A 14,931-nucleotide genomic window follows, 5' to 3' on the forward strand; every position below is an offset into this window, starting at 1 on the left:
GATCTCTGGAGTCTCATTAGAAAAGGGTCATGAATTGTAGGCTTGGACTGATTAAAGAAGGCTATCCAAGATTTCCATGTATACCTTTTCATTTTCTCTAATCCTTGTGATTGCTTGTTAAATCCTTTATTCATTCACTTCATTTATTCTTCATTCATTTATTCATATATTCACTTTACATTTACTGAATTATTTAACCTAAAAAGATGCTCTAGGATCTAGCTTGATTCCAGTTACATTATCAGTAGGCAATCAAATCTTTAAAAATCTTAAAAAATGAAAAATCTTTAAAAATATTAATCTTAAATCTTAAAAATCTTCAAAAAATGAAAAAGTAAACTGTAAGTGAATGAAAAAATTTTAATTGGACATTACATTCTTCTCATTTACTTCTTTATGCAGTTTATTTTATTTAAATCAATGAGTTTAAAGATTCAGATCATCAGTTCCCTAAATGTTTTTAATAAAACAATGTGTTTTCCCCCTTTCCCCAAATATGAACACCTAGTTTATGGATGTCATACACACAAAGCATGTTCCTTAAGAGGACTTTAATTTTTCATTTACTAATTGACTTAAAGGCCAATATCTGATTATAACTATCTTGAAATCAGCTTAATTGAAATTGACCCTGCTTTCCCTTAAGTTACTTTGAATTTACCTTGTTCCTCATAAGGCCTTCTGTCTCTAGTGTTTTCTGGCAGCTGTCTCCAGCACATACTGAGATTTCCACTTCCATCTAAGAGTGTTCTGTGGGGGGGCTTACTTTCCTTTCCCCATTTTCCTACCCAAAGGCTCCTTTTCTCATCATTGTACAGGCTATTTATCTTTTCCCTTAAAATAATTTCAGTCCTTATCTAGTCTCCGTTGTTGGTTAAAAGGAAACAGTCACGTGGGATAACGTGATGTGCTGCCATCATCTCAGGCCCCAGAGTCAGACCAATTGTGGTTTAAATTCTATGCTAACCATGATCTATGTAATCTTAGTCAACCATTTAATTTCTCTGGGTATCTGACTTACAGAGTGCTTTGGGGGTTTTGAGGTGTTAGATGTAAAATATTTCCCACTTTTACTGTCTCCAGTAGTATCAAAAAGAAGGGTGTTTTTGTTCTCTAGACTGGATTAAAATATTAAATGAAGACTGTATATTGAAGGACAGAGTATGTTTCTCTAGAGCTGGAACAAACCAAACTTCAGTGTTCATAAAAATCATATGTATTACATGTTAAAAATACAGCTTCCTGGGCCCAGTTCCAGATCTCCTGAAACAGCTTTCTGATGCAAGTGGTCTGTATGTCATTACTCAGAGAAACATTGGCCCAGACTTTAAGAACTGGCTTAGAGACTTATTAATGTAGTCAAAAATTATTGAAAACCAGAGTTCATGAAAGAAATTAAGGATTCCATCAAAAACAAAGCAATAACAGAAATAAACAAACAAAAAAAACCTCCCAGAGTCAATACCTAAGAAAACACAAGTCAATTAACCTACAATCTAATTCATGAAAGAAATTAAGGATTCCATCAAAAACAAAGCAATAACAGAAATAAACAAACAAAAAAAACCTCCCAGAGTCAATACCTAAGAAAACACAAGTCAATTAACCTACAATCTGAATATGGTAACAAAATATATGTTAGCAAGGATTGTGATTAGGGTACACACCTATACAGAAAATCATCAGAGAGAGGGGCAACAAGCCAGAAGACATCTGAGGTAATGTGAAAAGAAACAGAAGGTTAGTCACTGTAAGGATTTATTAAGTGCTACCATATTGGATGGAGAATATAGAACAATCTTCTTGATACAAATCACAAATGAAATAGAGGTAAGATACGTTATAGTACCTGAAAATGTTTTACTAATATGACCTTGACTTGTTCAGATAACAGGTCACCAATCTGAAAGGAGACTAAATGATGAAGTAAACTTCTAATATAATACTAATTATGATCAACCTGAAGGGAAGTAATTGGCCACTGTACAGGAATCTGGACAGAAAGCTGACATATCACCTTGGCACTCCTGATACCTGATGTCACATTGGATGTAAATGGCTCCCAACTTGATTCTGTCCCCTTCAATACTTATATTAATAACTTCAGAGTGAATTGGAGAAGTTAATAAAAAGTGTAGAAATTTCTAAAGGATTAGTTGATCATAGATTTCAAAAAGATTTCAGAAGTTAAAATGACAAGTTAATCATGTAAAACACTACGTAAGAACAGGTTTGGAGCAGAGTGGCTTAAAGACACCACACATTGAAATACTAGAGATATCAATGGCGTTCTGCAATTACTATAGATACAATCATTCAATTTCATAAGAAAGCTAAGTAACCTTAAAAGTCAGTCATATTACAATATAAACAATAAGAAAGGAGTTAGCCCTGTTATACTTTCGCTCTCTGAATTCTTCTGAAGTGTTATATCCATTCCTGGTGCTGTATATTAAGAGGGACATTGAAATATCTATAGAGAAGCAACTATCGTTTAATTTATTTTTTAAAAAATAATTTATTTAACCAATCTTTAGCTGCTTTCTGAGGAAAAGAAACTCAGTTTTACTGATGGGTTAACACATTTAGCAAATGAGCATTTACTATAATTGGCATCCAACTGTATTCAATCCTAAGAAATTCAACTTTACAATTGTTTAGTATTTTCCTTTTTTATAAAAAAAAGATTGTAGATGCTTCCATTCTTTGCAAGCACTTAAAAAGTGTTTTCAAAAGGCTAAGTAAGGGTGGATTTTCTCCTGGAAAACATAGAAGACTAAGTCATAATCATGAGGAGAGGAACATTCTTATGATCCCCTAGGTTTCTTAGGGGAAGTTCAGTCCATTATAGAAGGCAGAGACTCTCAGTAGGTGGTCCTTTTTAATCATCAAAGTTTCATAATTCTGAAAGTTCTAATTCTCTAGACCAAACTATGAAATTTTATCTAAACCTCGGATATTTGCCAAGTGAGACAGATGTTTCCACAAACAGATGATTACTTGGAGTTGAATGTCTCAAGCATTTATTACATCTGCACTTAATTATATCCTAGGAAAGAGTAACCAAGGTGAAAAGCATGGGCTTTGAATTTGTGTCCCTGTACTGCCAAGTAAAACATGAGGACAATAGGCTTAGATACTAACTTTTTAAATCTGTTTTTTCATCTGTAAAATGGGAAGGATAATGATAATATAATTGGAAGGTTGTTGTGCGGATTGAATGAAAGACTACATGTGCTTACAAACTTATAAACTTATCCTGGTGCCTGGTTTCTAGTTATCATCTGTAAATGGTAGGCTAACACCTGTTTTGGCCAAGTGGATATTTGGGTTTGGCCCTTCTCACAGCACCAACATTCTCAAAATGTATCTGAAGTTCTGGTGGCTTTACTGTTGGCCAGGAACCATCTTGGGTCTGTATTAGTCATCTGGTGAAAACATTAGTAGAGCACCCCTTAATTTAATTTTATTATTCTGAAGTATTTGCTTGGCTAACATCTGCTAACACCCACTTAAGAAATGTTCTTCTATCGTTTCTGTGTTTTGCTTAATAGCTCACTTGTGACCTAAAGGAGATTTGAGAATGTTGTGGGGAATTTTTTTTCTTTTCTTTTTTTAATGGATAAATTCAGAATTCTAGTATTGTCTTAGTATAAATAAATTTATTACCCATTATATCATAATTTTGGTGGTTGGGTGGGAATAACTCACTTTTAAATCAGTTATGTATTCAATTGAATTTAGGATATGAAAAAGTCAACACACCTGTGAGTAATTAAAGCCATAGGTAAAGTTTTGCCCATGATATGTTCAGAAGCAGGTATTGTGGTTTTGGGATGGTAATGCTCATGCAGCTTTTGGAAGAAGGAGAATGGAGAAAAAAACCCAACAAATTGAATATAATCCAACCTCTTGCTTGGAGTATGCAGACTTTATTGTTACCGTAAGATCTTGTTACCTTACTAATGTTTCTGTCTCAAACAGTGCTCATTGAAATTCAAAACTGCAAGATGATTCTTTTAAATTCTAGAAGGAAATAATATATATATATATATATATATACACATATATGTATGTATATGACATCATCTTTATCCATTCATCTGTTGTTGAACACTTAGATTGTTTCCATATCTTGGCTATTGTGACTAATGGTCTAATGAACATGGCAGTAGATATGTCTCTGAGATACTATTTCATTTCCTTCAACTATATGCTGGATCATATGAAAGTTCTATTTGTCATTTTTTGAAGAGCCTCCACAATGGCAATAGCAATTTACATTCCCACCAACAGTGTACAAGGGTTCCTTTTTCTCTACATCCTCACCAACACTCATTGTTTCTTGTGCTTTTTATAATAATCATTCTAACACATGTGAGATGATATCTTATTGTGGGTTTGATTTGCCTTTCTCTGATGACAAGTGATGTTGAGCACATTTTCATGAATCTGTTGGTCACTTCTTAGTCTTTTTTGGAAAAATGCCTATTCACATCCTTTGCCCATTATTTAATCTATTTGGTTTTTTTACTTTTGAGTTTATAAGTTTCTTATGTATTTCAGATATATGGTTTGCAAACTTTTCTTCCATTTAGTACATTTTCATTTTCATTTTGTCCATTGTTTTCTTCGCTGTACAGTTTTTAGTTTGCTGTAGTCCTACCTGTTTATTTTGCTTTTGTTGTTTGTGCCTTTGATGCCATATCCCAGAAATCAGCACTAAAATTAATGTTAACTAACTTTCCCCATATGTTTTCTTCTAGGAGTTTTGTGGTTTCAGGTCTTATATTTAAGGCTTTCATCCATTTCAAGTTAATTTTTGAGTACTACACTGTCTTGATTACACTAATTGATTTTCATATGTTAAACCAACCCTGCCTTCCTAGGATTAGACGCTCTTGGTCATGGTGCTTAATTTGTTTTCTCTGTTGCTGGATTCATCTTATTAGTATTTTCTTGATTATTTTTGTCTGTCTTCATAAGGGATATTGGACTGTCGGGTGCTTACATTGACTCTGTCTGTTTTTACTATCATGGTAAAACTAGCCTCTTAGAATGGTTTGAAAAGTCTTCCCTCTGATCTATTTTGAGAGGTTTGTGAAGGATTCACATTAATTTTTCTTAAATGTTTTGTAGAATTCCCAGTAAAGCCATTTGAGCCTGGGATTTTCTTTATGGGATGTTTTTTATTACTGACCTAATTTTTATATTTTTATTTATCTATTCAGATTTTCTATTTTTTCCTGAGTCAGTTTCAGTAATTGGTGACTTTCTGGAAATCATCTGTTTCATCTGGATTATCTAATTTATTGGCACACACTTTTTTAATAATTCCCTCATAGTCCTTTTTAATTCTGTAAGGTCCATAGTAATGACCTTAGTAATAATAATAATCACCCGTAATGACCATAGTAATGACGAGTTTTTATTCCATGACCCTTCTTTCATTTCTAATTGTAGTAATTTAGTCTTCTCTCTTTTGTCTTGGTCAGTTTATCTAAAATTTTGTCCATTTTGTTGATCTTTTCAAAATATCAGGTTTTGGTTTTATTAATTTGCTCTTTCTTTTTCTTTTGTCTGTTTAATTTATTTATGCTCTAATGTTTATTATTTCCTTCCTTCTAATTGTCTTGGATTTACTTTACTCATCTTTTTTCTGGCTTCTTGAGGTAGAATGTTAGATTATTGATTTGAGATTTGTTTTTGATATAGTTGTTTATAGCTACACATTTTATTCTAATCATTATTTTGTGTGTATCCCGTAAGTTTTGGTATGTTGTCTTTTTATTTAAATTTATCTTAAAGTATTCTCTAATATTTCATATGATTTCTTTGACCACTTAGTTACTTAAGAGTGTGTTACTTAATTTCCATATATTTGTGAATTCCCCAAATCTTCTCTTGTTATTGAGTCATAATTTTATTCCACTGTAGTTAGAGAACATACTCTGTGTGGTTTTAATCCTTTTAAATGTATTGGGACTTGTTTTATGCCTAACTTACAGTCTGTAATTGAGAATGTAACATTTGAGAAGAATGTGTATTCTGCTGTTGTTGGAGAGAGTGTTCTATGTGTACATGTGGTTTATACTGTTGTTCAAACCTTCTGTTTTCTCACTGATTGTCTATTTAGTTGTTCTACCCATTGAAACTGGAATATTGGTGTCTTCAACTATTATTGTTGAATTATCTGTTTCTCCTTTTGATTGTGTCAGTTTTTATTCCATGTATCTTGAGACTCTATTATGTAAATGCATGATTATAGTTGTTATATATTTTTATGTGTTCACAGTATCATTTAAAATTGTCCTACTTTTTTGCTAGTAATTTTTTTTTAAAGTCTATTTTGTTCCATATCGGTGTAGCCTCTGTGATTTTTGTTTGGTTATTATTTGTATGGTATATCTTCTTATAATCTTTACTTTCAACCTACTTCATCTTTGATTCTGAAGTGTGTCTTTTATAGACAACATTTAATTGGGTCATGTTTTTATTTTTTATTTTTAAAATCTCTTCTGCTAGTCTGTGCATTTGAGAAGTGTTTAATTCATTTACACTTAATGTAATTATGGACATGATAGTTTTATGGTATACCATACTATTTTTTATATGTATTATGTCATTGAGTTTTTTTTTCTCCATTACTGCTTTTTTATATTAAATAACTAATCTCTTGTATATCATTTTGTTTATCTTGTTTCTTTTACTATATTTTTTTAGTTTATTTTTTGTAGTTGCCTTGAGGATAACAATTAGCATCTTAATAATATACTATGGATTAATAATTTAATTTCAATTGTATAAAGAGCTTTGTTCTTTTATACTCTCTTCCATTTTCCCTCATTTGTCTTATTATTACCATACAAATTGCACCTTTATTCATCATGATTCCATCAGTATGGACTTGCAATTACTGATTTATGCTATTGTCTTTTAAATCAGAGAGGAGACAAAAGTTATGCTTGAAATATAGTTTTACTATCTTTACTATTAGTTACTTCTACTAGTGCTCTTTATTTCTTCATGTGTATTAGAGTTACTATTTCTTTGCAACCTGAAGGACCTTTAGTATTTCTTGTAAGGCTGGGACTAGCAGTGAGTTTTCTGGTTTTTTTTTTTTGTTTTGTTTTTTGGTTTTTGTTTTCTCCATGAATGTTTTAATTTCTCCTTCAAAAGGATAGTCTTGGTAGAGATAGAATTCTTTGCTGATAGTCTTTTTCTTTTCAGCAATCTTAATAAGTCTCCCAATGCCAATGTTTTTTTGATGAATAATCAGCTGATAGACTTATTGAGGATTCCTATACATGATAAGTCACTTCTCTACCTTGCTGCTTTTAAGATTTTCTCTTTATCATAATATATATAGGTGTGGGTTTCTTTGAGTTTACCCAATTTAGAGTTGGTTAAACTTCTTAAATGTGTGCATTAATGTTTTCATTAATATTGGGGAAGCTTTCAACCATATATCTTCAAGTATTCTCTCTACACTTTTCTTTCTCTCCTCCCCTTTGGAACTTTCATTATGCATAATGCTTGATGGTGTCCCACAGGCCTCAGAGTCTCTGTTCTGTTCATTTTTCTTTGTTCTTTTTTCTTTCTGCTCCTAAACTTGGATCATTTCAATTAACCTTTCAATTACTGATTCTTTCTTCTTCCAACTCAAATATTTCACTTTTAAATTTTAGACTTTCTATTTGTTTCCTCTCTACAATTTCCAGTTCTTGATCAATTCTCTCTATTTAGTGAAACATCATTCTCCTAACTTCCTTTAGATCTTTAGACAATCATTTCTTTTAACTCTTGGAATGTAATAAAATAGCTAATGAATCTTTAAATATTTATTTATTTATTTATTAGAGGCCAAGGGGAAGAGACAGAGAATATCTCAAGCAGACTCCATACCCAGCACAAAGCCTGACACGGGACTCAATCTCATGACCCTGAGATTATGACCTGAGCTGAAATCAAGAGTTGGATACTTAACTGACTAGGCATCACTTAAAATAGCTGATTTAAAGTAATTGTTTAATAAGTTCAATATCTGGGCTTCCTTGTGGACATTTTCTCTTGACTGTTTTTTTTCCTGTGCATGGACCATGCTTTCTTATTTCTTTGCATGTCTCCTAACCTTTGTTAAAAACTAGACGTTTTAAATAATATAATATGGCTTGCAATGATGCTTAACATCAAGAATCATCAGAGGAATGCAAATCAAAACATATCCCCTCACACCTGTCATAATAGTTAAAACACAACACAAGAAACAACAAGAATTGACAAAGATGTTGGGGGAAAGGAATACTTGCGCACCATTGGTGGGAATGCAAACTGGTGTAACCACTGGAAAACAGTACATAGGTTCCTCAAAAAAATAAAAATAGAATTACCTATGATCCAATAATTCCATTGTTGGGTATTTACCCAAAGAATGCAAAAACACAGGGAGGAGTGGGTGGCTCAGTCATTAAGCATCTGCCTTCAGCTCAGGTCATGATCCCAGGCTCTTGGGATCAAGCCCCACACCAGGCTCCCTGCTCAGCGAAAAGCCTGCTTCTACCTCTCCCACTCCTTCTGCTTGTGTTCACTCTCTCACTGTATCTTTCTCTGTCAAATAAACAAATAAATCTTTTTAAAAAAGAATACAAAAACACTAATTCAAAAAGATATATGAACCCCTGTATTTATTGCAGCATTACTTACAATAGCCAAATTATGGAAGCAACCCAAGTCTTCATCAATAGATTAATAGAAAAGGAAAATGTGGTATTGTAAGATAGATAGATGGATGGTAGAGAGACAGCTGTAGTGGAATATTACTTAGCTGTGAAAAAGAACGAAATCTTACCACTTGCAACAACTTGCCTGCATCTAGAGAGTATAATGGTAAGTGAAATAAGTCAGTCAGAGAAAGACAAATATGATAGGCTTTTACTTATATGTAGAATTTAAGAAACAAAAGAACAAAGAAAGGGGTGCCTGGGTGGCTCAGTCGTTAAACATCTGCCTTCAGCTCAGGTCATGATCCCAGGGTCTGGGATCGAGCCGCACATCAGGCTCCCTGCTCAGCGGGAAGCCTGCTTCTCCTTCTCCCCTCAACCCTGCCCACTTGTGTTCCCTCACTCACTGTGTCTCTCTCTGTCAAATAAATAATAAAATCTTAAAAAAAATTTTTTTTAAATAAAAGAACAAAGAAAAAGAGATAAACCAAAAAACTGACCCTTAGCTATGGAGAACAAACTGATGGTTACCACCAGAAGGGAGGTGGTCAGGGCAATGAATGAAATAGGTGAAAGAGATTAAGAGTACACTTAACATGATGATCACTTGATGTATATAATTATTGAATCACTATATTGTACACCTGAAACTAATGTAACAGTATACTTTAACTATACTAGAATTAAAAAATAAAAATTAAAAAAATAATAATATAATGTGGCCATTTTGGAAACCATATTCCTTTCTTTCCATAGTTGTTGTGGTAGTTATAATTGCTGTTGCTGGGTTTTTTGTTTTGTTTTGTTTTTGTCTTCTGTTTATTTATTTAATGAGTAGGTAGAATACTGTTAGTCTCCAAAATGTTCACACCCTACTCTTAGAACTGTGAATATGTTAAATTACATGTCAAAGAGGTATTAAGAATACAGATGGAATTAAGATCGCTAATTAACTGACCTCAAAATAGGGAGATTACCCATGATTATCCAGATAGACCCAGTGTAATCAGAAGGACATTAAAAATGGAAGGAGGAGTCAGGACTTCAGAGTGATAGGATGTGAAACGATCTTATGAGTCCTCCACACATTACCATTGCTGGTTTTGAAGACAGAGGAAGGGAGGCCACAGCTAAGAATTATAAGTGACTTCTGTAAATTGGAAAAGGCAAGTAAATAGATTCTCCTCTGCAGCCTACAGAAAGGAACTAAGCCCTGCTGAGACATTTATTTTAACCCAGTGAGACTGTGTTGGACTTCTTACCCATAGAACTATAAGATAATAAATTTGTATTGTTTAAACAGTCAAGTTTGAGGCAATTTGTTGTGAAAGCAAGAGGAAACTAATATCATGGGTTTTCTGAACAATTTCTGTGAAGTCTGTTTTTACAGATTGAACATTCCCCTGGGAAAAGGCTGTTTGCACTAAGCAAACTCTGAATCTGATTAAATAAAGAGAAGTCCTTTGAGTGTGGATTTTGAGGCAAGGGCCAGATAGGTCAAACAGTGACAGTTTTCTAGGAATGATGCTCTTAGGTAGCTCCAAACCCATTCTGCTTCTTTCAGTATCTGCTATGCTGCTTTTTCCACTGTGGTTGCTACGCTATCTGTTTTCAAGTTTACTCCTGATCTGTGGAGAGAGTGGTGGGAATAGAGGGAGATAAAATGCCATAAAACTCACTGCTGTTAATGAGATTTCGTTGTTTTTCTTGAATAAACACTTCTTGGATTGTTGCAAGTCTTTGGTTAATTTCCAGAGTTCTGAAAAAGTTGATTTTCACAAATTTTTCAGAGTTCTTGTTTCTTTTACGGAGGAGTGGATTTTTGGAGTTCTTACTCTGCCATTCTTGCCCGACATCTCATCTTTTTTTTCTTTAAGTTCTCTAGGGGAGGAAAAATAGCCAACTCACTCCATACCTCTTACATTTCTTATTCTTACCATAATGTTTTATTATAGCAGTTACATAGTCTGTCAAAGCCTTCAGTGATCACTTCAGTCCAGAAGGCTTCAAGTGAGTATTTAAATAACTGTTTAGAAGGAATGTGCCATGGACTAATTATTTTTCCTTTTCAGTTGGAAAAGTCATATAGCCATATTTAAAGGTCTTTTGTGTTTAAATACCATATTATTCATCTGCATTCAGTGCAGAAAACAGAAACATTCTAGGCATTTCAAGCAGGAAGATTTAACACACCAAATTAAATGCAAACAGGTATGAAGGAGGTTTGGGTTCTAGGCTTTGTCTTCAGGACAACCTCCAGAAATACACCGAGATCTGACCACAAAGACATTTACCCTGAGGACAGATTTTATTATTAACTTGTTGAAAACCAACTTTGAGTTTCATTGCCTTTTGTTGTTCGTTTTGCTTTTTTTTTTTTTTTTTTTTTGGTATTGTGTTCTGCTTTAATTTTTATTATTTATTTATCCCTGACTTCTTTTGGTTTATTTTATTGGTTTTTTCTGGATTCTGAGTTGAATGTGTAGACCATTTATTCCCATTTTTCTTAGTTTTTAATATGTTAAATAGGGCCCTAAGATTTCCTTTGAGTACTATACTGTATAGCAAGTTGACATAGTGTATGTTTTCGTTTTAATCAGTCTCATTCTATTTTATTTTTTTCTTTAAACTTTTGTCTTGATTTCCTCCTTAATGATGTCTGCCCCTTATAAAGAGCTTTTTGTTTGTTTTTTATTTCTACTCATTTTTATTATAGTCTTATTAAATTGTGGTTATAAATGATTTCTTGAGATTTTGCAGCCTCATAATATAGTAAGTTATGAAAATATTCTATGGGCATTTGAAAAAAACATGTATTCTTTGTTAACTTCAAGTGTACATAGACACAAATATACATGCACAGTCTGGATGGGTAATTTATTTTTCAAATTCTTTAAAACTTAATTTTTATTTTACTATAATCAATTCCTGAGAAAGGTGCACTAAAATATACTACTTCCAGATTTTTCAAATTTTTCCTGCTCTTTAGCAACTTCTGCTTTGTTGTTCAATGCATAAAGCATTGCAATTATAACATATTCTTCATGAATCGTGACCTTTTAAGTAATAGAAAGCATGTTGCTTTGTCATGTTTAATGATTTTTGCTCAGTATACCAGTTCGTCAGAAATTGATGTCACCCTGTTGTCTGGCATATGTTTTCCCAGCTCTTTATTGTCAGTATTTTTGTGAGTTTTATATTTATGCTCTTTATCCACTTGGAATTTTTTATTAAAGAAAATAGTGTTGGGGGAACCTGGGTGGCTCAGTCAGTTAAGGGTCTGCCTTCAGCTCAGGTCATGATACCAGGGTCCTAGAATGGAGCCCCACATTGGGCTCCCTGCTCAGTAGGGAGCCTGCTTCTCCCTCTCCCTCTGTTTCCTGGCTCATGCTCTCGTTCTCACTCTCTCTCTCTATCTCAAAATAAATAAATAAAATCTTTTAAAAAGAAAATAGTGTTGGGGCACCTGGGTGGCTTAGTCAGTTAAGCATCTGACTCTTTGATTTCAGTTCAGGTCATGGTCTCAGTGTCAAGGAATAGAACCCCGCATTGGGGTTTTGCTCAGCAGGGTTCTTCTTTGGATTCTCTCTCTCTCTCTCTCTCTCTCCCTCCAACCCTCTCCCTCACTCTCTCTCTATCTCTCAAATAAATAAATCTTTAAAAATAAAAAAAATGTTAACCCACAGATGTGTAAACTCTTTGTCTATTGAATAAAAAACTAAGCTCATTCACATTTATAAGCTCTTGATTTATGTAGTTGATTTTATTTCTTCTTATGTATTTGTCTTTTCTCCTTTCCTCTTCTGTTTTTACTAGATTAATGACTAGATGGATTGCTTGATTGTAAATGGGGTGGAGTTAAAGGGCTCCAGTGTACTAAATGAGTTTAATTTAGCAAATCTTTAAAATGTAGTTTTTCTATAAACTTCAGATACTAACTTATATCTACAGCATCTTCTCAGAAAAAGATAAAACCTCTAGTTTACTTGTGAGTTTTTCATCCTGACATCCTTCCTAATCCTTGAGATAGTGTTAGAAACATAGCGCATTGCTATTCTATGTTGTTATTCCTTTTATTCCTATATGTCTCTCAGACTTTCTTAATGCCTACTTTATTATATGCACATTAAATAATAGAGTAGCATTATCTGTGATGTTTAAAATTAGAAATGTAGTTTTCTATTTATTTTACTAATGATTTAATTATAACTTTTATATCAAAAGACAAAAACTGCTAGTAAACCAAAACCAAAATTCTAATTTTTCTGAAATGGTTTAAGATAGTACTATCTGAAGTAAAGTCAGATAGTTTGAGAAACACTGATTTCCCTTTTACTGGAAGAGTTCAGATGGAATAGCTTACTTCTTGTTAAAGGTAATTCATTATCAGACCAATCAGATTAATTGGAATTAAAAAATAGTCCTTTAACTATCTTTACTGCCCTGCTAATCTATAATTCTGAGAACTTTCCTACTGGGGACAAAAGAAGAACGATCCTGAAAACTTATTAAGATCTTTTTAAAGATAAATTTATATGCATTTATTCTATTTTTTTCATTCATGTGTGAGAGAGAGAATGAGCAGTGGGGAAGGGCAGAAGGGGAGAGAAGGGGGAGAGAGAAGCAGACTCCCTGCTCAGCAAGAAGCCCGCTGCAGGGCTCAATCCCAGATCATGACCTGAGCCAAATGCAGATACCCAACAGACTGAGCCACCCAGGTGCCCCCAATTTTTTTTTTATCCTGTCCTTCAGTTCTACTTAATAGAATACTTTTGTTCCAAGTATGTCGGTGTATATATGTGAAAGACAGAAAGGAACGATAATTTCCACTGAGCAGATAGTTTCCATTTAGATATCCTACTTATGTGAATTAATTATGTTTGGGCTTCTTATAGAACCGCCTAGTTTGGAGGATGCAGGGAAGATGTTGAATGAGACCGTCGTGCTGAACAACCCCATTCAGCTGGAGTGTAAGGCAGCTGGAAATCCATTACCTGGTAGGTTTACTTGTGGACTCCTAACTTATTGACATTTTAAGATTTCTGGGAAGAACTAAATCTTTTTTATGAAAACAATATAGTAATTACTAATAAAGGAAAAATCATAAAATACATTCCAAGAGTAAAGCAATGACATGAAGGATATAATTAGGTGGGTGAAATTTTTGAATTTTCATTGCTTCTAACTGCATGAAATAATTTACTCATTTAAACAAAGTAGATATATGTGAATAACTAATTGTTTTATTGTCCTTACTGTGGCCAAACAACCCACAATGGTAGTTTTTTATACATTTATGTTGAAAAACATGTTTTTCTCTAGTGTACATTGATTATTTTTGTAAATCAATTATTTAATGAGAATAGTATTCTTTTCGGTAATTCTCATCACTGGTAAATAATTAATATGAATCAAAAACAATATAATTTTTAAGGCTAATATTGTGTACGGTCTTTGGTTTTGATCAAATACATAGACAAAATTTTTACAGATGAGAGGAATATAACAACAAAAAGAAATAGAATTGGTTAAAAGTTTGCTATCAAATAATATTGACGTTTTAGAGCTCATTTAAAGAATGAGAAATACTGATTTCTCAGTATGATATGATAAATACTTGCTTTATAACTTCATTTTTAGGGCTCTTATATTGGCTTGGCTATTCATGTTTCCCTTAGGCTTACCTGCTCCTCAAAACTAATCCTAAAGACTATGGAGTATTATGCCTTCATCAGAAAGGATGAATACCCAATTTTTGTAGCAATATGGATGGGACTAGAAGAGATTATGCTGAGTGACATAAATCAAGCAGAGAGAGTCAATTATCATATGGTTTCACTTATTTGTGGAGCATAACAAATAACATGGAGGACATGGGGAGATGGAGAGGAGAAGGGAGTTGAGGGAAATTGGAGGAGGAGATGAACCATAAGAGACTATGAACTCTGAAAAACAATCTGAGGGTTTTGAAAGGGCGGGGGTTGGGAGGGTGGGGAAGCCTGGTGGTGGGTATTATGGGGGGAATGTATTGCATGGAGCACTGGGTGTGGTGCATAAACAATGAATTCTGTTACACTGAAAAGAAATTAAATTAAAAAAAAAACTAATCCTAAAGAAATATTTGAACTGTCTATACTTGGATGATAAGCATAAGAATAAAGCAATTCTTTTTTTTTGTGTGTATATACAAACTTTAAATGTTTATTATTGT

At 33.2% G+C, this 14,931-nt stretch overlaps 1 protein-coding gene across 3 annotated transcripts in view; it reads left to right on the top strand.

Moving 5' to 3' along the window:
- Positions 1-14,931, top strand: part of HMCN1 (hemicentin 1) — a 485,682-nt gene that overhangs the window by 309,064 nt on the left and 161,687 nt on the right. For all 3 annotated transcript variants that reach the window (XM_004767964.3, XM_004767965.3, XM_013064227.2), the window contains exon 37: positions 13,616-13,717. In XM_004767964.3, the coding sequence (XP_004768021.1) occupies positions 13,616-13,717 (102 nt within the window). The remainder of the gene's footprint in view (positions 1-13,615; positions 13,718-14,931) is intronic.

Source organism: Mustela putorius, unplaced genomic scaffold (assembly GCF_011764305.1).
Source record: "Mustela putorius furo isolate JIRA1106 unplaced genomic scaffold, ASM1176430v1.1 tig00537335_pilon_pilon_pilon, whole genome shotgun sequence".
Lineage (NCBI taxonomy): Eukaryota > Metazoa > Chordata > Mammalia > Carnivora > Mustelidae > Mustela > Mustela putorius.